The 25,777-nt window shown below is 36.4% G+C and overlaps 2 protein-coding genes across 2 annotated transcripts in view; one reads left to right on the plus strand and one right to left on the minus strand.

Annotated features, from left to right (window-relative positions):
• Nucleotides 1-17,965, plus strand: part of GNAZ (G protein subunit alpha z) — a 49,431-nt gene extending 31,466 nt beyond the window's left edge. The window contains exon 2 of the mRNA XM_059827517.1: nucleotides 17,621-17,965. Coding sequence (XP_059683500.1) covers nucleotides 17,621-17,965 — 345 coding nt within the window. The remainder of the gene's footprint in view (nucleotides 1-17,620) is intronic.
• The window catches only part of RSPH14 (radial spoke head 14 homolog), a 104,517-nt gene that overhangs the window by 74,432 nt on the left and 4,308 nt on the right, over nucleotides 1-25,777 (minus strand). The window lies entirely within an intron of this gene.

Genomic DNA, 25,777 nt, shown 5'->3' on the forward strand with positions numbered 1-25,777 from the left:
GGTCTGATTACTCAGAGCTACACCAGATATCAAAGATAGCTTGAAAAACCTATTAAACTTTGTTAATGAAATACATGTGCTGAAAAGTTAGGTTCTAGAAAATCAGGTTGGGTGTCTAGAATTACTGGGTTCCTTCTAATTATAATTTCTCATTGTATAGGTTGTATCATCCCCTACTTATATGTTGCTTTTAACAGTAGCTCTTGATCTGACAACATGCTGTAAAACCAAATGTAGCCAGTGAACTATTCAGAGACAATAATTATAAGCTTGAGAAGAAACTAGTAATTCTGTCTTTTGAGCAGCTCATAAATAGTAAGCTTATAGTAAAGCGTGAGTCTATAAATTGAGTTGTGACAATAAAGAAAAATACTGACTAGCACATGACATTCTCCATCTTGCAAGATGAATGAGACAGTGTTCAATGAAGAAAAAAACCTAGGGGGTCATGTAACATTACATGAGTAACACTGTATAGGCAACCATGATTTCAGCATTTGACACTTAGGCATTTAAGTTTGCAATTCTGATGTTCTTTCCATTTAGATCCTTTTTGTGTTAAATTCTAGAGTAATTTCCTGTAAATAGGTTCATACTGAAATTGTAATTATTTTCAGAAATACCTTAAGAAATATCAGTGATATATGCCACATGTAATTAATTTTGTTTCATTCTCTCTTCATGGCATATTGTGTATTTCTGTATATTCATATTTTGTGGTGGTCACTAGTTCATTTCATACTCTGTAATGAAAAATTTGACAACACTGAAGACGAATCTTCACCTTGATTCAGTGTTTAATGTTATGTCAGTATTAAAAACAGAAATCTACTGCAGATTTTTGTGCTAACTGGGACTGAAAGATGAAAGTTGTTGAACAGCTAGTAGATAGTGGACTTCTAACATGACTGTAAACTTACATTTCTGATATGAGGACTTGTTACAAGAAATTTTCTATGCAAAATGGTGTGTGTGTAATGTTTTAAATGTCTGTAAAAAGTTAATTTTAAAATTTTACATTTTACTTACATTTTATTTACATTTCTTGCAGAAACTATTATTATGATATAATTCTTTACTATTAATATTCTTTAATTTTTTTTCTTTCCAATAGGCTTATAGTGTACATTATGGTGATTGTAAATGAAAAAATATACTTCTCGCGCCTGCAGAAAACAGTGTGATTCTTCAGATTCATAATGCAGTTGTTTGGTGCAATACAGAGCCATGTTCTGACGGTTTCAATTTTGCAGTGCTCCAGTAACACCACTAGAAATATTCTAAATTTACAGCAGTGTAATTGTAAACCAAAATGGACTTACTCAACCTTTATCTTTAATTGATGGAGTCTTTCCACCTATTTTACAGACTCAAATTCTGTTTGGACAGTTGGCAATAGTGAATCTCTTCCTTTTGCTAGGTGAAAAAACCTGAAGATGTGTAGATGTGATTACTTAGTTGCTCAATTCAGTTGAATTTGGTAAAGCATATAATGAAATAGTGTCAAAAGAAAGGAGATGGCCTGATAACCCAGATGGTGGTGTAGCTAACCCTCTGCTTAGTGAGCACCCACCCATATATGGAAATTGCTTAAAGTAAGGCCTGAGACACTGGGAGAGCCTAGCACTGGAGCAGTAGAGATCAGAAGAAAGACAAAAATGGTCTGATGAAAAAGTGTGTGTATCATTCTCCGTATCTACACAAAGTGGAAGAAATGATCCACCAAAAGGCTGAACAAATTCCACATCTAAGTTTGTTTCTTGGGGTTTTTTTTCTGAACAACTTTAGCAATAGTGATTTAGACCAACAAGGAGATTTACACCATGTGATCACAATGTGTTGTTTTTTTTTTTAAACTCAGTCTTGATCAACCAAAATAATTTTTACTTCTTTGTCTGCGGCCCAACAGACTAGAACTTTCATTACAAATATGGGAGAAGCATTTTTTCAGAATACATCACCACTTCTTTCCTTTCATTCTTCTCCAGTTACTCTAAAATAACTTCATGGAAATTATCTCTTGAAACTGATTTGATCTAAATTCCAGTAATGCTGTTTAAAAACAGAAGAATTTATTGAAAGTGAAGACAAGATTCTTTCTTTCTCCATGCTGCTAAACGTGCTGCATTTGTACCTCTCAGTACTCCTCTCAGCTTATACAAAAAAGGTCAAGATCAGACCCAGATTTAGACCCTCTATTTGATGTTGCTTTGCATTTTTTTTATTTAGCTTTCTTTCTCTGTTCCTTTTTCATTCTTGACTGAACACTGACCTATGTGCCCTACAGCCTTTATGTTTCTTCTAGGTTAGTAGGAGGCAACCTTAAGACCAGCATGATGGCAAAAACTGTGTTAGAATTATAGGCAAGGCTGCTAAAAGATCTGAAATAACCACTTGCTCCTGAAGTATGCTATGTTAATCTTGCAACATAGTTGGGATAAAAATGGAAGATAGCCATTGTTCCCACAAGAGCTCTAGCATCAAACTCTGTAAGCATTCTACCTAAAATATCTTCAATGATGCAATAAAACAAAAAGCCAGTGCTCCTGCAAGAATTTCAGCTGCTTAAGCTGTGAGGGCAAAATGCGTTCTTCTCCAGATGTCATGCAATCTGAGAAATAGTCTCAGGTTTTGTGGTTTGTTTTTTTTTTTTTCCCTGCAGTGAATTTCTCAGTATAAAGTGGTATTTACCTTTTTATTGTATAATAGGCTGTTTTTATTGTTCAGATGCTACTGAAGAATGAAACTACTAGGCAACTTTTTCTGGTGAAAACTGGTTCAGCATCACTGTGGGCCAGTTTTCTTTCTTTTTCTCGCCCCCCCCCCCCCGCCCCCCCCCCCTTTACTAGAGGTCAGTACTTCTAGTTCCAAGACCCTTTGCCTACCTTTTTGGTGAGAAACACTCACTGCTTCAAATGATGGTGAAGTTTGTAAAACAAACTCTTCTTTTTTTAAACTGGACAAGACTGATGGGAAAGGCAAAATTGTCTAGGAACTGTAGCAATTTTACATGGATTATGTAAAGGAAAAGTTTTCACCAACAGGGAATGAAACAGCTGATTTCACAAAAAGGATGAGCTGTTCTGACAGCCATAACATGCAAAACAGTTGTACTAGGTCACAGCAAATACCTACAGTAGTCTGTGTCCAACTGTGGGCTACAGTTGGATATTTAGGAAAGAATATGGGAACAGATCAAGCATACACTGATACTTTGTGCAATATACCCTACCAGATAACTGAACCAAGGATTGCATCAACATGTTTCTGTTTAGGTGCCCTTTTAATTTAATTGCTTTTTGAACCCAATTACACCTTTATGACTTTTACTATTATTATTATTCTCTAACACCTAATGACAGAGTTTTATATTTAATTATGCACTGCATGGAAGGAATACTTGTCTGCTGTCAGATAACTAAATTTGATGTTTCTTACTTCTTGCATTTTAAGAAATGGTGCAAAAATCATTCACTAGTCACCATTTCCATTCTATTCATGATTTTATGAGCTCTACTGTGTTCTCTCTCAGCTATTTCTTTTTCCAGGCTGAAGAGAACTAGTTTATTTAATATTTTTTTTCATATGATAGTCATTCCATACTTCTGATAATTGTTGCTGTTTTCTCAATGTTTTCTAATTCTACTAGCTGTTACAAATGATCCTTCGTCTTATATCTATTAGCTTTCATAAATATCCAGAGAGTCCTGTTTTAAAGCTGGGCTTGATTGTGTTGAAATGAAAACCTACTTACTTGAAGTCCTCTTTTCTTTATATCATAGTTTATCAGGTTGGACTCTTGTCACTGTTGTTTCAAATATCAAATGTTTTTTATCTAGAGAAAGAGCATTCACAGATGCTGGATTTTGCAATCTGTCCCCCTGCCATTATTCTGTAACACAAATTTATTAAGCTTACTAGTGCATTCTAGCGGCATACAAGTGGCAAAAAGCAATGGAGTTCTTTCATTAAAAAAAAAAATAACTTATTTATGTAATATATTGTTTCACTTCAATTAAGGCAAACAATTTTTTGGGTGACAGGAACCAATATTCACGCTGTTAACACCCTTCCCTGTCCCGTTCCCCCCCACCCCGCAATGTATTAGAAAAATGCACATTTCAAAGAAGGTGCAATGAAAAGCATTGTTTCTTTACACATAATCTATCAGCCAGAGCTTGGGTTATGTGTAAACTATACAAAAGGTAGGTTATTCAATAGTCTGCAACAGTGAGTAAGCATTTTTCTTTTTACTTGCATATTCTCACGTAGTTCTCTGTAGTTCTGCAGTATTTTAATAGCTTAGAGGCTACTCTAAGGTCCAGAGAGCTTGAAAGAACAGAAAACAATAAAAAATTGGGTATTCCACAAAGGCCACAACCCCATTCTTTGACCATTTCCTTTTCATCCTGCCTCACCAACAGGATGGTGACAGTGTGGTATAACTCTTTCCATCAAAAGGATAGCCCTTATGCTTGAATTCACCTCTTTGGGATGAAAAGTTTGAGATCTGCTCAGAACTGCCTGCACAAAATTGACTTCTCATTTATGGATTCAACTATAAATATGTTTTTACAATTCATGGAATTACAAAAATGTAGGCTGGATGTGATCTTATCCTATCATCCCAGCTGAAGCTGGACTATTGCCAACAGTAAATCGGGCCAGCTATGGCTTTATCTATTTGAGTGAGGAAAACCTCTGTGGATGGAGATTTCACAAAATTTCTAGGCAAATTGTTCCAGTGCTGTGCTAGTCTTCTAGTGAAAATTTTTTTTCTTGACATCTAATCTGAACCTCCCAAGCTGCAAGTAGTGTTCATTGCTGCTTACTCTTTCATCTGATACTGCTGGGAAGAGTTTAGCATCATCATCTTTGTAACTATGCTTCAAGTTATTGTAGGCTGTTATTAGATCACCCTTTAGCCTCCTCTTTGCCAGCCCAAACAACACCAGTTCCCTCAGCTTCTCCTTGTAGGTCAGTGCAGTGTTAAGTTACTTATTGCCTACACAGAAGGCTGATATTAAGCTTAAAGGTCTCAAATGAGGACAACTATAGTCCTGGACCACTTTATGTGTAAAACTATGCAAAATTTCAGCTATGTTGAATACGTACTTGAAATGCTCCTTTTGCCCTTGAGCTAAGCAAATAATTCAAAGGCCTGAAAGAAAACAAAAACAAAAAACCCACCCCACTTTAAAACAATGAGTAAGCATTGAAATAAATTGAAATATGTTACCAGGAATAAAAAAGCTGGCCTCTATTACCATATATAAAACTCAATCTAAGGGTAAAATATCCAGATATTTACAATTAAAGTATGGATGTTCATGCTACTTTGGATATATTTTCAAGAACTGTGAGATTTTGAATTAATATTATTTTAACAAGAAAATGTTTTATACTAGATTTTTTTCTAAACTCCAGAAATATGCAGTTTGCTTGGAGTACCGTACAGTGCTTAACCCAACCCCACCCCCCAAAGCAAGCATAAGTATTCTATGCTGCTAATTTGCTTCTTAGAACTAAGTTAAAAACTACCTTAATTTGTACTCAGGAAACCTTAATTTTCTGGCACTGTCAAAAACATTGAAGATTTATTCTTATATTGCTGTTATGCCATGTTTGTCCTCTTAAAACTGCTTGCCCCCCAAAATAATACACAGAGAAGCACAGTGCAAGCTTTCACAACTCTTATGTCAAGAGACTTATGTAGCACAAAACTTTGTTGACCTTTGAGGTGGTAAAAGGAGAGTGTTAACAGTTGTTTGCTGAGCAACTGAAACATAGCGAGCTTTCCTTTAAGGAGGAAAAACAAGCTACCTACCCACTTTAATGATTAAATGGAGGCCTGTGAAAAGAGGTACATTCCATGATACTATTTATCTTGTGTACTTTTACTACAGCCCTGGCAGCTCTGCCCTGACTGGACACTATCTATGTAATGGTTAGGTTTTAATATGCTGGCCCATTGTATCTTTAAGTTTCTTTTGGCCTGCGTCAGCTGCAGTAGCATTTCTTTTGCCAATCTATCCTTATTACTTATCCTTCCCAGAAATGTTGACTTGTGTTGCTGTTCTATCAGGCACAATACCAATATAGACTGCCCCATATTTGTATTCTCCTGAACATACCTTTTTCTAGAACTTTCCTCTGGACTTGAAATTCTCTTATGAGAAGTGATAAATATAGCACCTATCACATGCACATTTTATGACTTCTAAATATAATTTTCCTGTACTTCAGCTTGCTTAGAAGATATGTATAGCTAGTCACAAGCAATAACTCAATCTACATGTATTTCTCCATTTTTATTCTGCCCCCTTCCATGCTGCGGAACAGTCTTTAATTCCTTGGCCAGACATACTGGAGTATCCTTTATCTGGATCTTTTAGCATTTCTATTAAATGAAGTGCCCTGCTCTTTCTGATCCTTGAACTCAGTAACCTTTTTCTCTGTTCTTCCAAGAGTTTTCTATATATCCTTCCTTTAGGTTCCCTTTAGTTTATAAATCCTAGCAGAGGCACCTGTTGTCCTGTTTCTTTGCTTGGAAAACCCCTGGCTCAAAATCTAACCCTCCTGTCAGGAAATTTAATCAAACTTCTTTCTCAGCTCAGGCACTCTCCTTAATATAATCATAGCTTGGTGTTAGACTGTACTTACTAAGATTAACAAATCTGTATTGTTCCTGATCTAGGAATATAAAACAGTTTTGATAGGTAGTATTAAAGAGTGGTTTACCCCAGTCTGTCATTGGCACCCATATGTAACCACTACATAACAATGCTTAACTTATTACGTACTCCTACAGACAAGACTTGCTATTTCAGTGCACACCTAAGAAGTTGCAGGGATCAATTTTCAAAGACAAATGTTCAGGACTCTGTTAAAGTTATACTCTCAATTAAATATGCTTTGTCTAGTCTAGTCCACAGTAAGCCTTAGTAGCACTACAATTCTTTTCCAGTCATGGAGATCATACATGATAAAATATTCATGTTTTCATTGTCATCCGATACAGCAGCCAAGATTAAAGGTCCCCACGTAATTCTTGTTCATACTGCCAGATTCAGTTATCATCTGTAGAATTTTCTGTAAAGACAGTAGTAATACTCTACAGGAAATCATCAAAGGAGACAGTATGCTGCTTTGTCAGGTTTATTTTCCCTTTCTTCTCTGAAAAAGACGTATCAAATATTGACTACTGCCTCCTCTACCTGTTCTACATTTTCATGTACAAAATATAAGTATAAACAATTACAGGACGTTATCTTTAAACTAATGAGGAATTAATTTGGTAGTTTACAAATTTTGTTTGCTAGTATAATTTTTGCTCCTGATGTGAGGATGAATCTGTTTAAAAAAACTGGAAGCAAGCTTGTTTCACACTTAATTTTTTTTTTTTTTGCCCTTACCATATAAATACGTATCTTCCTATCCAAAATCACACAAGATTTCTTCAGGGCTCCACTTCATAACATCATGTTTCTCAGCCTTCTATATGCTCATTTCATAGTAGAGATTCAAGGTTCCTCTAATATAAAACCCTCTTTTATCATCCTTTTCAATTTCCCTTTATTGCGGTGCCATAAAGTATACGTATATACATAACATAGTATTAGTTTTCCACCTTTCTGCACTTCATATTCCTCTTATATATGCAGGACACAGAAAGGAATTTTGGTAGGAAGGACAGAAATAGGTGGCACGTGCACGTATATATCCATATGACGTGCTATATTGACATAGCTGCTTCTAATTATCTTGACCTCCTTCCTGTTTTGTTTACCACGTTAACTGGTCAGGAATTCCTGCAGTGGTTTTAGACTAATGTAACATATTACTTTGGTGATTGGATAACGAGTTTGCTTGTAGAATAAGTTAAGCTGCTAAGTGAGTTAAGAACACTTAATGAATTCACAATGGTACTTACCCTTCTATGTCACCCTTCCTAATTTTGACATTTTAGAATTCCCAACATTTTCCAGGAAAACTTTGGGATCCTAGGATTGCAAAGAAAGGGTTTGGAAAAGCAAAACAATTCTGTATAGTCAAGCCCCTGTTGGCTACCCTGTCCCTTCTGGGAGATGTCAAAGCTAGAAACAGGTATATAGAGGACAACACAGGTAGAGTGTTTTATCCCAGTTTAATCCTACCTCAGTGAGGTTCTTAATTTCTTTATTTGAGGGATATATAGAGTGAATTGGATTAAGTCTACCTACTTCTCTCCAACAGATTTCTTTTTGATTTTTTAGATGAAAGCAATTGTTTTTTGTAACTCATGAAATTATCATCATCTTTCCCCATTTATACCTACAGCCACCTGATCCTATGCATTCTTCTAGGAGTCTTCTTTCTTTGAACAGAAGATGAATCATACAACAGTCTTTTTAAATCAAGTCTCTCTCACCCAGCACTCAAACAGGACTGCCTAACTGCTAGACAGGAAGGACCTTTCAATTAGCACTCAATCTAGGCTTGTTTTACAAGAAAAAAGTATGTCTTTATATTTTATCCAGGCTATCTCTTGCTTTCTGCATCTTCTGTATTTTTTTCTGCAAAATTCTTCTGCTTTCCCTCTGCCTTTCATTATACGTTTATTCAAACATAGTTTGAATTCCTGAATTGCTTTGACTATGACTGTCTTGGGCAATGGTATTTCCTTCGATTTATTTTGTAGACTGTCATTATTTCAGAACAGATTAGATTTTTTTGTATAGTAACCTTAAGGAAAAACCAATGTTTACACCCAATGGATTCAATTACCTTTTTACCCCATCACCCCTTCTTCAAATACTTCAGCTTCACCTGCTTTCTTTAGAAATTCTTAAGTTCTGGATCTCTAAAGAACACATTTGAAACAGAAAAAAAAGATTCATGCCATTTTGTGAAATAGCTCATAGCTACCAGCGTATGCTAAATGCCAGCCACTATCGCAAAGAAAAGCCTCAACAGGAAAATAGCAACAGCTTCCACTGGTTCTTCCAAGATTTACTGACATTTAAAGATTTTCTAACTTTTCTGGAAAGCAAATGTTACCATTCCCGCACCAATTTTTTTCATCATTGTTTATGGTTTACACAAGATTAATTTTAATCCCCAAATGTCTACCAGTTTTAAAATAATCATGAAAGAGAAATATGATTGAAAGATAAAGTTCTTAAGTATTTAGTACAAATGGCAGTTAATTCCCTTATTTGTGATAGTTTCTCTCTTTATAATTTTTCATTTTTAAGTTCAAAGCTCTCCCAACTGCGACCAGAAAGCTTTAATGTGAAAGCTGTGAGGAGATATTAAAGTCCAGTTTGGCTCCATTTACCAAGTGATTTTTCTAGTTACTTGCTATCTTGATAACAGGGTCTTCCCTTTTGAAAGCTCTTAGTTGTTCTGGAACTCTTTGCTGCTGAGCACACCTCTACTGTTCCAGAGGATGACCAGGGATGTTTCTATGTTTGCAAATTATTGGAAGAACAGAAGCAGCCATCTGTTCTTTAGCATGTTCTTTCCCTTAAGCAACCAATTTCTTGTTCTCATACTTAGAGAAGAATTTGCAATTAGCCCCCAACAAGGCCATATGGATAAGGCATTGGCATTATCTTGCTTATACCCCAGCTTATGTATAATTATGAAATTAAAGCAGCACATTTTTTCTAACCACCTGGCTAGCTAACCCCCTCAGAATTCCTGAACTGAAGAGGACTGCAGAGAGGAAGAATGCCTTTTCCTACCTTTATTTTTCTTCCACATTATTAGAAAGTTTTTATAACTCCTTCAGGAGTTGTACAATAATTTATTCTATTTTTTTATTATAATAAGCCATAACCCTCTCAAGTTCACTTCCCCTATAATATGTACAGTAGTTTTACAATATTGACGAAACCAGAAATGAGCCTGTGGTGTTAGGGTAGGAGTATATGAGTAGATACATCATGTATCTTTAGGCTCAGTTTCAGTGTCAGCCTTCATCTTAGAATGGTGGATCATATAAATTCTTATTTAAGATTTTCAGATATATCAAGATGTCATCTGGCTATAAAAAACTGACAGGCATGTCATGCGTTGCCATTTCAAATGTGATTGACGCACTGCACAAATCAGAAGCCACCACTTAAAATTTATAAAGGCCTTGTCTTGCCATGTATACTATTTTCTCTGAAGTTTGGATTTGCTTGTTTGTCATTTAATTCCATGCACAGAGTGAAATTGAACACTATGTGTATCACGTCTCCATGTTAATAAGTAAAAAAAATCTTGAGATAACTTCAATTAGTTTTCTGTTTTTCATATGGAAGTAGGTGCTGCCTGTTTCTCTTTCCCTAGAGTTTTTGTAATTATATGGATGACATCTTACTGTTATTTGAAGACTTGTTTTTTCCTTTCTGATATGTTTCCTCATTGTCCAGTGACACATTTTCCTACTTTTACTATTATAGCTAAATTATGAAATGGATTTTGGGGGTTCATTTCCCAAGGTATATCATGCATTTATACCATGCAACCACAGTCTTGCACTGGTGTAATATAGCCTGCATCTTTGTTGGAAATGATTCCTGATTAACTTATTTGTATTTTAACTAGAAGAAATTCTATTTAGTTTAGTTAAGGTTTTTACGACTTTCAAATACCCACCGATATTATAATAATGATATTACATTGAAGAAGAAATTTCTTAGGCGTCAACTACAACAGTTTACTAATTCTTTCTTTACATCATGTAAGAGATCACCAAGTTTACATTAATTTAAAACTGTCAGTGTCAGTCCTCTTGCACGTGTTCATTACATTTCACAATTTATGGAAGGGTTTTAATTCTCCGATTTTGTCCTTGGACTAGAGACTCCAGCTAAGGATTTGGGAGTAGAGGGACATTATTATGAATCACTACAAAATACAGTAATAAACACAAACCTCTTAAAATGCAATATCCTGTTGGCATGAATGTTCTGAGAGTTGGCTAAAACCCTATATTAGCTCTAAAACACTTTTTTCCAGGCAATTAGTTGAAAAGAATTTCAACTGAGCTAAAAATTTCTCGCATGGTTTTATTACCAGGTACAAATTTAGGGAAGGAAAGAAGAGCATGATTATTTGGAAATAGACCTATGATGGTTTTAGGGGATTATCAGTTGTGTCAGCATTTGCACTGTGAAAATAAAAAATAAATCCTCAAACATATACTTAAAGCCACATTTTAACACCTATAAATATGTCTGTATATAAAGTAGGCTCAAAAGTCAGATGACCCCACCTTTAAAAGGAGGAAGTAAACAAAAAACCCCAAATATAGGGACTATATGATTTAGCTTATATTGCAGTATGCCTTAAGAGGCTTGTGAGTTAGATTTCAACATGGCTACGTACTGCTGCTGTGGCAGTGCCAACCATCATGGTGCACCCCGCTGCTCCTGGGGCTTTTGAAATGACCAGAAACTGCCAAAGGTCTGTGGTTTTAATCTGTAAACACAGAATTACTCACTAAAATAACTAAATCAATGCCTTCATGGAACTCTGAGAACAGAGGATGCGATTCTGACCAAATCAATCCGTAGCAAATGAAAAGTAATAGTAACACAAATAAAATGAGGAAAGTATAAGAGGTAATTTGAAAAGCTTAGGTAAACGAGTCTGCTCATATTTCAGCAACTATGCATTTTTAAGAGGTAATTTTTTCAGGATACTCTTTTAGTGTAACAATAATGATCAATACTGTTGCAGATTTCCTTTGAAGTAATAACAACAAAATATATTTTCATTCTCTAATAAAATGAAATAAAAAGTAAAATTTAAATAAATTGTATTTTCATATTAGTTTTTGTGTAATAAACAGTGAATGATTCTTCTCTCTTCATCTCACCTGCTGAAATATGGAGTGACTCTAGCGAAGTCAAGGGAGATGCACTAGACACAACTGATACAGATTTCAGGAGAATTAGGCCCAAAATACTGTTACTTCTATTATAATCCAAAATCATCCTCTCACTTCCACTTTCCAAACAGGAAAACTGGCTAGAATACTTCACAGTCAAACAACAACAAAAATACCCAGACTCTAGAATATTTTCATCCCCTCTGAACACAAGCCAGACAAATGGAACACATACATATTTTCAAATAATCTTGTAAATAAAATATACTCTTTTTTTGTTATCCCAAATCCCTTCTGTTCACTTACTCTGGACTACTGAGGTGACTGGTGATGTACGCATAAGGCTTTTAGAAACCTAAAATATTGCATATACAAAGGAGTGCAATACCTGCAGAATAATCTATATGGGAAATGCAGCTAATACTGTTTGAAACAGTAAATTCATTACAGGTTAACATTAGAAGAAAACAAAGGAGTCAATTATTGCAGAAGAATAGGTGGGAATGTTAGAAATTACTGAAGTGTCACAGTGGTTATAGAATCATGATCCAAAGTAAGCAAACATCCAAAGTACTATACCTGTTGGCACTGCAAGAACACTGCCACTGTGTGCTGCGGCATATGCCTTTGGTAGAAGGAATATATTACTTGATACACAGCACAATTCCACAAAGAATTCTGTGTGCCAGCTCCGATGCCTTATTTTCACTGCTTTCTGTTATTAAATTATAAAAAAGAAAATGTGGATTCTCTAAATGTACTTGACCAGTGTACCTGACATAATATGTTTATACAGAATGATAAAATAGCTAGCTATTTTCCAGTTTGCCCTATACAGTCTCTTTGTTTGCAGGAAATAAATCAAAACAGATACAAAGATAGATGAATGTACTCTGTAAATAGCATTGTGAACTTTTGCAAAATTTATGTCCTTTCTATACGTATGATAAAAGAATATCGAGCATAAAAGTCCATCAAAAAGCAAATATTTTTTTCTGTCAGTTGGGAAGAATGATAGTATTTTATATCAGGTATAAATGCAAGAAGTCAAATAAACTTTTCTTTTGTTTTTTGTTACAAGAGGTATTTCTGAAAACAAGTTGCATCGCTGTGGAATCACATAGGTCTAACAGCAGCTTCCAGAACTAATGCCAAGATCTGGACATAGGCAGATGCGTGACAAAGGTTTTAAAATTGGCCACACCAAAACGTCCTATGGGCTGAAATGTGTCTGTCAGTCACCGATTGAACAGTCTTATGTAAAAAAAAAGTTAAGACTGCTTCTGTGCTTTGAGGACTCAGCTAAAACATCTTCTGGAAGAAAATGATCAGTGTCTACTAATTAGTACCATTTGATTAATGTATTTTTGTTTGTTGAAAGATCAGTCAATAGGTGGGAATGGAGACGTTCTGTGAAAAGGACTTTAAGAACCTGCTCTGGTGGGGGGGCTGGACTAGATGATCTCCAGAGGTCCCTTCCAACGCCTATCATTCTGTGATTCTGTCCTAGTTTAAAAATATGTTAGGAATGACATATGGTATATATGATCCCTTGAGGAATGTTACTGTCTTCTGTTTCTGCCAATCCAAAATACTTTTGACCGTACTATAACTGTTAGGCTTGAGTTGACTCCAGGCTTTCTTGAAGAAACTATGCTTCTTTGAAAAAATAAAAGTTCTGTATAAACTGATTCATTATACCTTTTGGAAGCACTGGGAAATCTGGTATCAGTAATCTCCAGGAGTTTTATCAGACATTTTCAGTATTATTTTCCTCTTATTTAAACAAAAAATACCACATCAGTTGCTCTTACTTTTAGGTGGTAAGGCATGCCACTATATAAAAAGTTTACAAACAGAAAGTTGCTCTTCCTCTGATGACTCTAAATTCATGATCTGTACATATTATGAAACTATCCACTGTGTGACTGTGATACAAAGTGAGACCAAAGACAACAGACTTGGGAGGATTTGGAACTGTATCCTGATATATCATTAATGATACCCATTATTCACAATACCCCTCCCTTCCATCATGCCCTATGCTGATGAATAATGCCTAATCTTAATTAAATTTGCTGTATGGACTAAGCTGAAGAAATTATATTAAATCTTATGCAATCTCATGATTTGAGAATACTGAAAGTAAGAGATACTCTAAACAGAACAGGATTTATTTTCTTAATTTAGCAGGACAGTGTTGCAAATTCACTTTGTCTGAAGCGAAAAACAATAATGAAAGATACATTGGGTTAAAAAACCCAGACTCCACAAATACAGGAAACAGCGATCTGAACAGTTTTTGCACAGCTTTTGTAGGATCAGTTGAAAGAATAATCATCTGAATATATGCATCTCTTTATGGAAACTTAACATGGAAAAAATTTCCATAGCTATTTAGCTTGTTTATTGTTTTTAAGGAAGTTAAGATTATCATCTATATTGCTGTATATTAAAAGCTTTCTTCATATTTTATCCACAGTTTATCAGCAAGCAGACTTTACAGAGCTGACTGTACAAGGATTCTTTGCATCTTGTGATCAGGACGCAATAAATCTTGGTGTTATCTCAAAACAGAGGGAAGGACTGTTAAAGATAAAACAGGAATAAACCATGATTTCTCACAACAACGTTTTCAGCCGTGTAAAGCCTGAACAAAAAGATAGTAAGAAGGAACAATAGCTAACATTTTAGCTGTAGGCTAAATATTAACTGTAAGCCTGTCATTTGGGTAAGAGCTAAAAGCTTTCCCAGACAAAATCAATTCATCTGGACATCTGAGTAGGAATACTGAATTTCATGCTGTGATTAACATCACATTGGTTTACCTACTTGAAATGATTTTGAGAGCTATGCATTGGATCAGGTCTACAAGAAGGAGATATGCCTTACAGTGTTCTGAGATTATAAAGATGCTCAAAAATTGCAAATATTGTTTTGGGGTGTCTGAAGAGGATTAGATGCGAATGATGAAAGAACAGAACTCAGGCTTTGGAATCTGATATGAAACTGGCCCACAGAGGTCAAAATAGCAAACAGCATTATCACCAAGTTGAAAAATTAGTTGATGTTAATTTTGAAGAAGAGAATAACTGGCACACAGCTAAAAGACTCTCCTAGATAAAATAAAAAAAAATAAAGAAATTAAACAAACATCACTGTAAGAGTTCAAATTTTCAGCCTACGTTACCTCTGTCTCAGAGCCTATGAAATCTTCAGATCTATACAATTTCCAGTTTTTAAAAATGTACCTTGTTTTGTGACTATTTGTTTCTACACATTTGCCGTACAGAAAAAACTGATTCCAAATTTTCAGTCATGTATCCTTTTCCTACTTTCAGCAGTACATGAATGCAGCTGAACTGAGGTCCTTGAATAAAGGTCCACTTATTCAAGAATTGTAGTTTTATTAATAAAAATTATTGCTGGTATTGAAAAAGATTGGAATGAAACCTTGTTGCTTAATTGCAAAATGCCATGCTTATCAATATTCTCTGAACATGAATAGGAAGACTTGGTTAAAAGAGATGTTTTCCTTTAACTAGAAAATATGACTGCATACCTTAACAATTTTTCATGTTAAATCAATGTCTGACTAAAGTTAGTCAGATAACGATAATGCTGATGTGCCAGTGAAACCTAACAGAAATAGATGTAAGTTGCAACATGCTAGAAAAGAATGACCTTAGTAAAAGTGCCTGATTAAGATATTATCGACTTTTGAAAATTCTTGAGTTATATTTATTTTAATAATCTAGAATATTTTCTATTCAAAACATTACATTTGTTTACACCTACTTACAGGTGTAAACCGATCAATAAACTCAGCCTTCCAAGAGCGGCTGGTACCATGGACAGCTCCACCCGCACCACGAGTGAGTGTGTTGCAGCAGCAACACATTAAAATTCGAGCCCGCCGTTGATTTCTAACAGACCTTTCCGCTTTCAGTTTATTGCAGCATTGGATTGTTATTTCCAAATATGTAATTGTGGTGGTCATCCTAAATTGTTCATAAATGGAGTTTGTCTACTCAGGGCAGCAGACAGAAAGATGTTAAACACATCTGGCTAAACTCAGCTTTCACCTATAAATACCCAAGTTGTCCCACGGTAGTAGAATGTGGTTCTTACAAGCTTACCATTATTATACAATGGGGAGAAGTAAGGCAAGGAAAAAATTCTGAGTATGTATGGTGTGCTAAATGACACCTCTGATGATGTAATGTTACAATGTTACTTTGGGCGGGAGTGTTGGGTTGGAGCTTGAGGGTCGGAAGGCTCTGCAGAGGGATCTGGACAGGATGGATCGATGGGCCCAGGCCAGTTGTATGAGGTTCAACAAGGCCAAATGCCGGGTCCTGCACTCGGGTCACAACAACCCCATGCAATGCTACAGGCTTGGGGACGAGTGGCTGGAAAGCTGCCCGGAGGAAAAGGACCTGCAGGTGTTGATCAACAGCCGGCTGAAGATGAGCCAGCAGTGTGCCCAGGTGGCCAAGAAGGCCAACAGCATCCTGACCTGTATCAGAAATGGTGTGGCCAGCAGGAGCAGGGAGGTGATTGTCCCCCTATACTGGGCACTGGTGAGGCCACACCTCAAATCCTGTGTTCAGTTTTGGGCCCCTCACTACAAGAAGGACATGGAGGTGCTGGAGCGTGTCCAGAGAAGGGCGACGAAGCTGGTGAGGGGTCTGGAGCACAAGTCTGATGAGGAGCAGCTGAGGGAACTGGGGTTGTTCAGCCTGGAGAAGAGGAGGCTGAGGGGAGGCCTCATCACTCTCTACAATTACCTGAAAGGAGGTTGTGGTGAGGTGGGTGTTGGTCTCTTCTCCCAAGTGACTAGTGATAGAACGAGAGGAAATGGCCTCAAGTTGCGCCAGGGGAAGTTTAGACTGGATATTAGGAAAAAATTCTTTACTGAGAGAGTGGTGAGACACTGGAATAAGCTGCCCAGGGAGGTGGTGGAGTCACCATCACTGGAGGTGTTCGAGGAACGTGTGGATGAGGCATTGTGGGACATGGTTTAATGGGCATGGTGGTGTTAGTTGATGGTTGGACTTGATCTTACAGGTCTTTTCCAACCTTAGTGATTCTGTGATCTCCAGTACTGCTATACCACAGCATACAATTATTATTTAAGTGTTTACAAAACCCTGATGTTCGTGAAAGATCAGAGGCAGGTAGCTGGAATATGAATCATGAACCTGACTGCTGATTCCAGGTAAAGTTTACCAAAAAAACGTAAGCTCTACGAACCCTTTCCCATACCTCCCTGACCATCCATTAGTGATTTATTTACCATCCATTAGTGATTCTGTGAATTGTGCTGTAGTAGTTCCGTCTTTTTAAAAACTTTAACAGTAGAATGTTTCTGTAGTGTGAAATCCTTAGAAATTACTCATCCCTTTTATTTAAAGAATTTGTTTACAGTGCTAACCTAAGTTTGAACACAAGCATATTTTCCCAAGTTACACCTATTGTTTCTAAATCTTCAGTTTTAGACTTTCCTCCATAGTTGCCAAGTATTTTAAAAAATAAAGGAAGAGGTAGTCTGTGGTCAAATGTATTGTATCAAAAAAGTGAATTAAGATCCCTGAAATTTCATGGTCAGGTAAGATGGACAGTCACCAAATAAAACAAAAGTTGTTTCTAAAAGCAGATTTTGCTCATTGCTAGACATAATAATGTATTTTGTATGCTTTTCACAGTTATGCTGAAACAATATTGTTGACACTGTTGTTTCTTCTCCTACAGAGTCGAATGGCAGAAAGTTTGCGTCTCTTTGATTCCATCTGCAACAACAACTGGTTTATCAACACTTCCCTCATCCTTTTTTTGAATAAGAAAGATCTGCTGGCAGAAAAAATCCGACGCATCCCCTTAACAGTCTGCTTTCCTGAATACAAAGGCCAAAACACTTATGAGGAGGCAGCAGTCTACATTCAACGCCAGTTCGAGGACTTGAATCGCAACAAGGAGACGAAGGAGATCTACTCACATTTCACCTGCGCCACTGATACCAGTAACATACAATTTGTCTTTGATGCAGTGACAGATGTCATCATTCAGAACAATCTCAAATATATTGGCCTCTGCTAAGAATCCTTGGGCTTAATCTGTTTTCCTGAAGTGATAAAAAAGGGGCTAACCACTTCCACTTCTGGTGGAAAAAAATGGGGCAATGCTTAGTAGCCCAAGGAGAGAAAAGGGGAAATCTGATGTACGTACACAGTTCCTCTTATGACCCCTTAACCTGCTACATCATTTTTCACGAACGTATGTTCTGGAGAGTGAAAGCCTCCTCTCCAAAAACACCACATAACCCCCCTCCCCCAAGCGAAAAAAAAACCCCAACAACTCAAAAACCCCAAACAAAAACAGAAAAAGAGATTGAGGCCTAACTCTGTGGAGTTGTTTTCACCACAGTCACTGCACTTTTATTGCATTTGTTTCATTCCATTAACTACAGTGGGAGTGTTATCATGTTCTATGTAAGAAATAATTCTTCATCCAGTTGTCCTAAAATTTTACTGACATGAAGACAATAAAGCTGGTGAGTGACAGATGAACTCATATGCAGGGTGTGGAGCAGAATGGTTGTGTTGGGGAGAAAAGCTAGTTCAAACGAGAAGCTACAGAACAGGAGAGTTTAAGCAAAATACTACTTAAATTTGTAGAGAATGGGTACGCACACACAATATTGGTACACACAGCCAAACAGTATATATACATACATCATGTATGCACATGACTCACAGCATATACTATGTACACACTTCTGCTTTACTTTACTGTTTATCATGGACACCTTGCCTGTTAAAGGAATTGTTGGTGCGCAGCTGTTCTGTGATTTCCAAACTGACTAGCAGCTCTTTCTGCTCTTTATGGCTTCAAATATGCAGCAAAACTACATGAAATGAATCTACGAATAGGCCAAATTAAGGTCAGTGTTTCTTCTACTGGTAAGGAGTTTTATACATTGAAACAGTCTTCTTTTACATCTTTTTTTGCCAAATCTTGTGGTGTTTCACAAAAAACAAACTATATTTAAGAAGTAGGTTAGTGTTCCTTTTTTAATACAGATTAAAAAAAATAAATCACAAGGCAATTTTTAAAATTATTGTTGTAGTGTCTGGATTGCTGAATGTGAAAGTTGCCAACGGAAAATTCTGTTCCACTGCTCCAAATACATTCTGGGAATTGTAATATTGTAACAGATTTCCCAAGAATCAGGAGCCATGGAGATTGTGTAGTATATAGCCTCCAAAGTATTTTTTGTTGTTTTTTTAATTATTTTAAAAATGTGATGTATTATTAGAAGGTTAAAGATGAGCGATATGAACAATAACTAAATGTCTTGATATTTCAATTTAATAATTTAAATTATTTACAGTTTAGTGAAGTTAAGGAAACTGAAGAGATGCATTCCTCAGCTCCAGATTTCATCTCATAAAGAAACACTATTGGATGGAGTAACATTCTGGCAAAAGTTTGAATGCATAAGAAGCTCTGTGGGACTATACTGGAAAATCTCAAATGGATCATATAGACCTAAGTCTTTGGTCAGTTGATTCTTTCCCCTGCCATAGAAAAGACTTCTTAAAGACTTCAGTGTAAAGTTGGTGTGTAAATATATGTTTGATAATTGTAAAGCACATACGTACACAGAGACACAGACACACATGCACACTGGAAAATAACCTTCTACTTTTGTTTCCCCTATGTACTATGATTAGTGCAAGAAATCTCAGCCAAGGGCTCTACGAAATTTAAAACAAAATGGTTAATAACATCAACATTTAAATTGTCCATTTAAAAAAATAAATAATTCAAATGATACTGAATGTGTCTATAGTGTGTTCATTATTAGTGTGATGACAGTTACTTAACTGGATAATTTTTGTGAAGTTTTCTTTCCTTTATGACAGACTGCTGGGTTCTGTTTATTTGCTCCAGATCTTTTCCCTCAGTTTATTCACCAACATTTAGCAATTTCAGTCTTAAGCAATTACATTTGAGCAGCTCAGTAAGATTTAAGGGATGTGTTCCCATTTAATATCTTTACAAATTCTGAATACCTGTTTGCATATATATTTTGGGGAGATGGTTAGTAGCAATTTTAGGAAAGAAGTTATAGATCAAGATGTATAGGAAATATCAGGAAAGAAACTTCCACGGTATCTGCAAGATACATAAGAAGCCTACCTGCATATTGTCTTATGCAAGCAGGTACTTTGCACAGATGTCTATGCTCAGAAATACATGTCTAGGTATAAGCACATATATAAATTTTTGAATAGGGCCTGAAGTTGGTCTCCTAAGCCTGTATTTAAAGATTGAAAAAAAACCTTGAAAAGTATGTTCACGTTTTTGTACTACAGAGCTCTCAGCAAGTCTCCAAAATCAATATGAAATTCTGTTTGGCTCATGCTTGTGAAAAATTAGGCTTTAAGAAAAACATAAATATTTTTTTAAAGTGACCATATAAGGTGATGTATCAGCGTAAGTCTTATTGATGGTTTTGCATTGAAGTTTTCTTGAAAATTCCATCCATTCAGACTATAACAAGGTTCTTCCAGAACATCCTCTAACTGAAATCTTTAAGAGTCTGGATGTACATTAAAAAAAGGTGCAACTCTTGTACAAACACCATAAACTCATAAAAATCACTTGTTAGAGGATGCTAGATAAATAACATCCCTGGAGTTTAAACAGAATTTGACTTAGAACCCTTCACACCATTAATCATTTCTGAGACCAACTGAAAATAATTGATAATGCTTGGATAGTTTCATTCCTTTGTTTGCTTGTTGGCATTTCTACAAAATGCATCAAAAAGTCCTAATCTTTCTTATCTTATGTTTAAGGATCCTTCTTTTGACCTGTTGGAGGATATCTAAATTCAAGCTAGGATTGTTCTAAGTGACCTGCAGACTTAAGCTATTGATGAACTGGGACTGCCAAGAGAACTACAATACTCTTGAAGGCAGTGGTTCAAGCAATAATAATTTTCAACCTTGCTAGAGAATGCAACCATAACCAAAAATATTCTCTGAGGCTCAAGTCATGGGTTAAGACTTCCAAAACTCTTCAGTCCAGACATAATCAATAATGGCGAAAAATCTGTCTAAATTTGAACGAGGTATTTTATCCCTGTACTGAAGACCCGGGGCCCCTTTAAGCATTCCCTGTCAACTGCTACACCTGAAGAATAGAGGCAAAAAAGCCAATGAGGCTGCACCTTGAAGGTATAAAAGGTTTATCATGCCACACAGGGAATATTTAGGTCTTACTTGTGATGGGAAGAAACTATTGCCTGCTTGTGATATTTACAGTCAGGCTGCTTGACTTGGTGATTTTACTAGAAGCTATATATGGTAATTGCTAGTACAGTCCACAGAGCTAGTACAGGGTCCTCTAAACTTTGTTTATCATTAAAGTGCTGTCATTTACTTGAGAAATTGCACAGTATTTCTAGTCTAAATTGCTTTCTATAGTGTGATATCCTATTACTAGCCAGCTGAATTGTGAAAAAGATATAAAATGAGTCAGGGCTTCCTTCTCCAATGAATGGACTATTAGATGTTATGCCTCCTTCACCTCTAGGTTTCATGGTACTGTGGCCATTTCAGAACAGTGAAAGAAGTGACAAGAAAACATTGGCATTCATTAAAGCATAGCTTCAAGGTAAGAAAGCTGGACAGGAAAACTAAAAACGGAAGTGTAGTCAGTGATGACAAGAGTAAGAGACCTTTTATACTAAAAAATAAATCTTTGTTCAACTAAGAAGGTCCTTCCAACGTAAGTATTACAAGCAACCTACAATAGAAGTGGAGAATCTGGGATAGTTTAACAAAGGCCTAAGGGTATTTCTAAAGAAAAGGAGTCAATTACATTTCTCAATGAATGAAGGCTATCTTGGGAAGGAGAAAAGAAATGGAAGCACTGCCGTGTGTTCCTACTTAGCTAAAGAAAAGCATAGGCATGGGGAGGAATAAAGTAGTAAATAATTAAGTTTATATAATCAGTTCACATAATCATGTTCTCTGAATAGCAATTCCTTCCTATTAACTGTCTAATCATTTAATTCCTGTGATGTTTTTGATCTTACTGTTCTGAGTAATTCATGGTTACTCTGTTTTCTATCTGAAGAATTCAAGATGTTAAAATACTGTTTTACACAGAAGTAAAGTAATTCTATTTTCTGATTGTGTAAGAAAACTGAGGCACAGGGAACTTAAAACTAAAAAGTCTGGGCCAAAGACAGGTGCTGAAATGAAATCCCTTGACTCTTAGTCATCCACCTGGATAAATCACACAATTAAATTTGCATCTATTTTCTCAGTTCTCAGGTTTATCAGCGATGCAGCGCACTGCCACCTGAAAGAACTGCGTTAATACAGCTGGGATTTCACTTCACCTGGGCAACAATGACATTCACAGAAGAGATGTTCCATCTGCTGCAATAAGAATGCCATCTGTCCTTTTATCATTTGCACTCCATGCAGCAAAACAAGTTTCAAAGGGAAAAAGGTATCCTTAAACAGTCCTTATCCACAGGTCCTACTGGTCATGATTTTCCAAGGGTGGAATAGTGGAGACACTGAGGGTCAGTAAAGCAGGAGAAATATTATCTCTTGGACTCTTCCCAAATAGAGGTTCTGGCAAGCTTAAAAATCCATTGCCCCATCCACTCCACTTCAATCTTTGTCTAAAAGGATTAAGTACCCAGAAAAGACTGGCTAGATAACGGGTAAGAATTATTAAACTTTTCCAGTATTAAACATATCCTAGTGAAAGATTTTTTTCCTAGAACTAATTTTGCAGTTGTTATTGCTCAGGTCATTTATCATTGCATAACACCCTTTCACTAACATTGTTAAGTATTACGTGTCAACTAATTTTTTTCACCCAGTGAAAGTATTGCTATTAATTTTGCCAATGTTCTTAATTTTCTCCTTCTGCTGGGTCTTCTCCCTCATCTATGCTCTATTGAATACATATATCTATTTTATTTTTGTCTTTCTTCTGCCCATTAATTCTTGCCACTAAGTTGTTGTTTCTTCTGGAAATGTTACTCCTTAGTGTTCTCCCAATCTTTGTGGATTTTCCCACCTTTTGGGTTTTAATGATCCCACTGTTCCTGGATGATACTGGTATACATCCTTAAATTTAGGAATCAAAAATAGTCTGCAAGTGGATTTGCTTAAAATAACCACATTTTCCTAAATTACTTCTGTTTGGAGAAAGACCAGCTGGCCTGGCATAGAACTAACTGGAGTCACTGACCACTTCCCATTTAACAAAATCAACTACGCTTCATGCCAAATGCACATACAGCTTATGTTCCTTTTATCTAGTGTGGAACATACTGCTTTACTGAGCCTGTAAATTACCTCAGCTCTAGAAAACATCAGAAATCTAGCTGTGGAATGGTACATTAGTTGCTGACTTCCTCCAGCGGATACAAGCTATGTCCTGTCTCATTATCTGGATGTGAAGTGTAGAAGTAAATGCAAAGAGGAAGACAGACAGTTTCTTGGCTAGCTGAAGAAAGCTGAATTACCAGGCAGAGACTATTGCTGTATCTGTAATATGCCAAATCAATTATGTCAGGCCTTGTGACTATTAGTACCTACTGGAAAATATTTGCTGTTCTCCCTGATAATTCCCCAAATTGTCTCATAGCAAAGAAAACAGGTTTACCATCTTTCTGTTTTTCTTGTAAGTAGCTATCTGTTTGTGAGTCTATTCAACAGTAACACAATTCTGCTCAAAGAGTTATCTTCCAATAAGGCATGTATATTTTTACATATATGTTATATCTTTATCTAAATAAAAAGAATACATGGCTCAAACCCACCTTTTTCCAAGGGTAATTACTCACAGATACTTTCACAGACAACATGCTAGCTCAGCTTCTACACCACTGATTTTACAGACTGTACATACCTGACAGGCTGAGGATTGCAGGGTTTTTCTATTCCCCCCCAAAAAAAAACCCAAACCCAAAACAAAACCACCCCAAAAAAACCTGTCAAAGGACATTGTATGAAAATCTGGTCTGTAAAAAGCTAAGCAAGACTAACTTACTCTAGTCAAGGACTTCTATCCTAAATAAGTCTTGGAGGCTTTTAATAGCACAAACATTGACAGAGGAAATGGTCAAAATTTGGCATAATTTCATAGCTGAAGAAATTAAGCTTTGGAAGAGAATTTCACCTAGAAAGGTATGGCTCAAGCAAGCTATAGAGAGACTGCTAGATACATCATGCTCTCAGAGAGATTTGAATATAGGATTAGAAGATAAAGATTAAGTTCTGCTTGCTTCACAGATGTAAACAGTTCCTCTACACTCATTTTTGATTTCTTATAAATAGAAGGGTGGGGGGATATAGGGAAAAAGTTGGCCTACGTGCATACGGAGCATGATCACAGCAAATATATTAGGATTACACTAAAAGTTGAGAATTAATGAATGGGAAAAAAATTATTCAAACCAGACATAAATAGTAGGTTTCTAATAAAGTAACTCTCCTTACTTACATTTTAAAGGAAATTGCAATGAAGGCACTGATGCACAGAATTAACCAAATAACTAATTTTACAATTCTTTAAATGCCCTCTTTTCGTACTACTAATTACCCTTTTCTGGTTTTCGGAGACAAAACTCCAGAATGATTCCCCAAAACAAGTCTTGATGTTAATTTGATTTGGAAAACCTGATTCTTATCTGCCACCAGTACCTGAAGTGGGAGAGGTAAAATGAAGAAACTGTTATCAGTCTTAGCTCAAGAGAAGCCTCACTGCAAAGCAACTACCACTCAGAGAATTGTAGCCTTTCTTGTAAATATAGGCAACTTTTACTAAGTTGGGACTGTAACATGATTTGGAAGCTGGTCTTTGGCAGAGGCTCCTGCTCACTTCAGAGCTGCTGTGAATCCTTTGCCTTCAATCAAAGGCAAGGTTTTGAGGAGAGACACTGCTGCAGCCAGCTCTCAGCTCAGCAGAGGCTGGATAATCCTTCCACTCCAGGAAGAAACTTGATTTCTCCTTGTAGACTACAATCTCACATTTCCTAATTATCACCAAACTGGTTTTACAGTTGTGACAGTTCCCATCAGTGGCTCCTGACCTAAGATGATATATTCAGATGCCCGCAGGGACAAAGATGGAACAATGGGAGCAGACCTGAGTGGCAGTATCGTGTACCCTTACATATCCTCTGGTATGGGCAACATATTTTGATTTATGTGGAGTTCTTAATAAGCAATGCTTTATGTTTTGGCACCACTAAGAGCTAGCATTGCTTGGTGCTACAGTAAGTGTCTAAATAGAAATGACGGTTCTAATAAAATGCTTTCTATATAACCCTTGGTTTTAGCCCCTGCTTTTTAGAAAGCATCTGACTGCAAACACTGGAAAAAAAAGCCCTCACTTCCTCTCAGGGCCACATGGATAGCTTTTGTTTAAATTGCTTTTTTCCCCCCTAGAACTTTTATTCATCCTCCAGAGAATGTTCTTCTGCTTATGTAGCTAAACTTCCAACCTACTTAGTAAATGCTTTGAGTTTCGGAATCTAAAACCAGGCAGGCGTTTACATGTAACATTAGTTGTAGTTTACATCTGTAAGTCTCAAATTCATATCTAAAATGATATGTACAGCAGCCACCAAACCCTGAGGCAGTTTCCCTGTTTAAACTGAAACCTTTCCAGTCAACTTAAATTGTGCATCATGCACACATCTGAGAACTCCATCAGCAAAAGGAGACAAGTGGTAAGCTCCTGCATTAGCCTACTAGGCATAGAGCCACATCTGAAGGTTAGAGTTAATAATGAAGTTCAGTACAGCAGGGACTGAACAGCAAGGCTTGTTCCTGAATTATGCAGTTCCCAAAGGGCTAAGAAGAC

Source organism: Gavia stellata, chromosome 21 (genome assembly GCF_030936135.1).
Source record: "Gavia stellata isolate bGavSte3 chromosome 21, bGavSte3.hap2, whole genome shotgun sequence".
Classification (NCBI taxonomy): domain Eukaryota; kingdom Metazoa; phylum Chordata; class Aves; order Gaviiformes; family Gaviidae; genus Gavia; species Gavia stellata.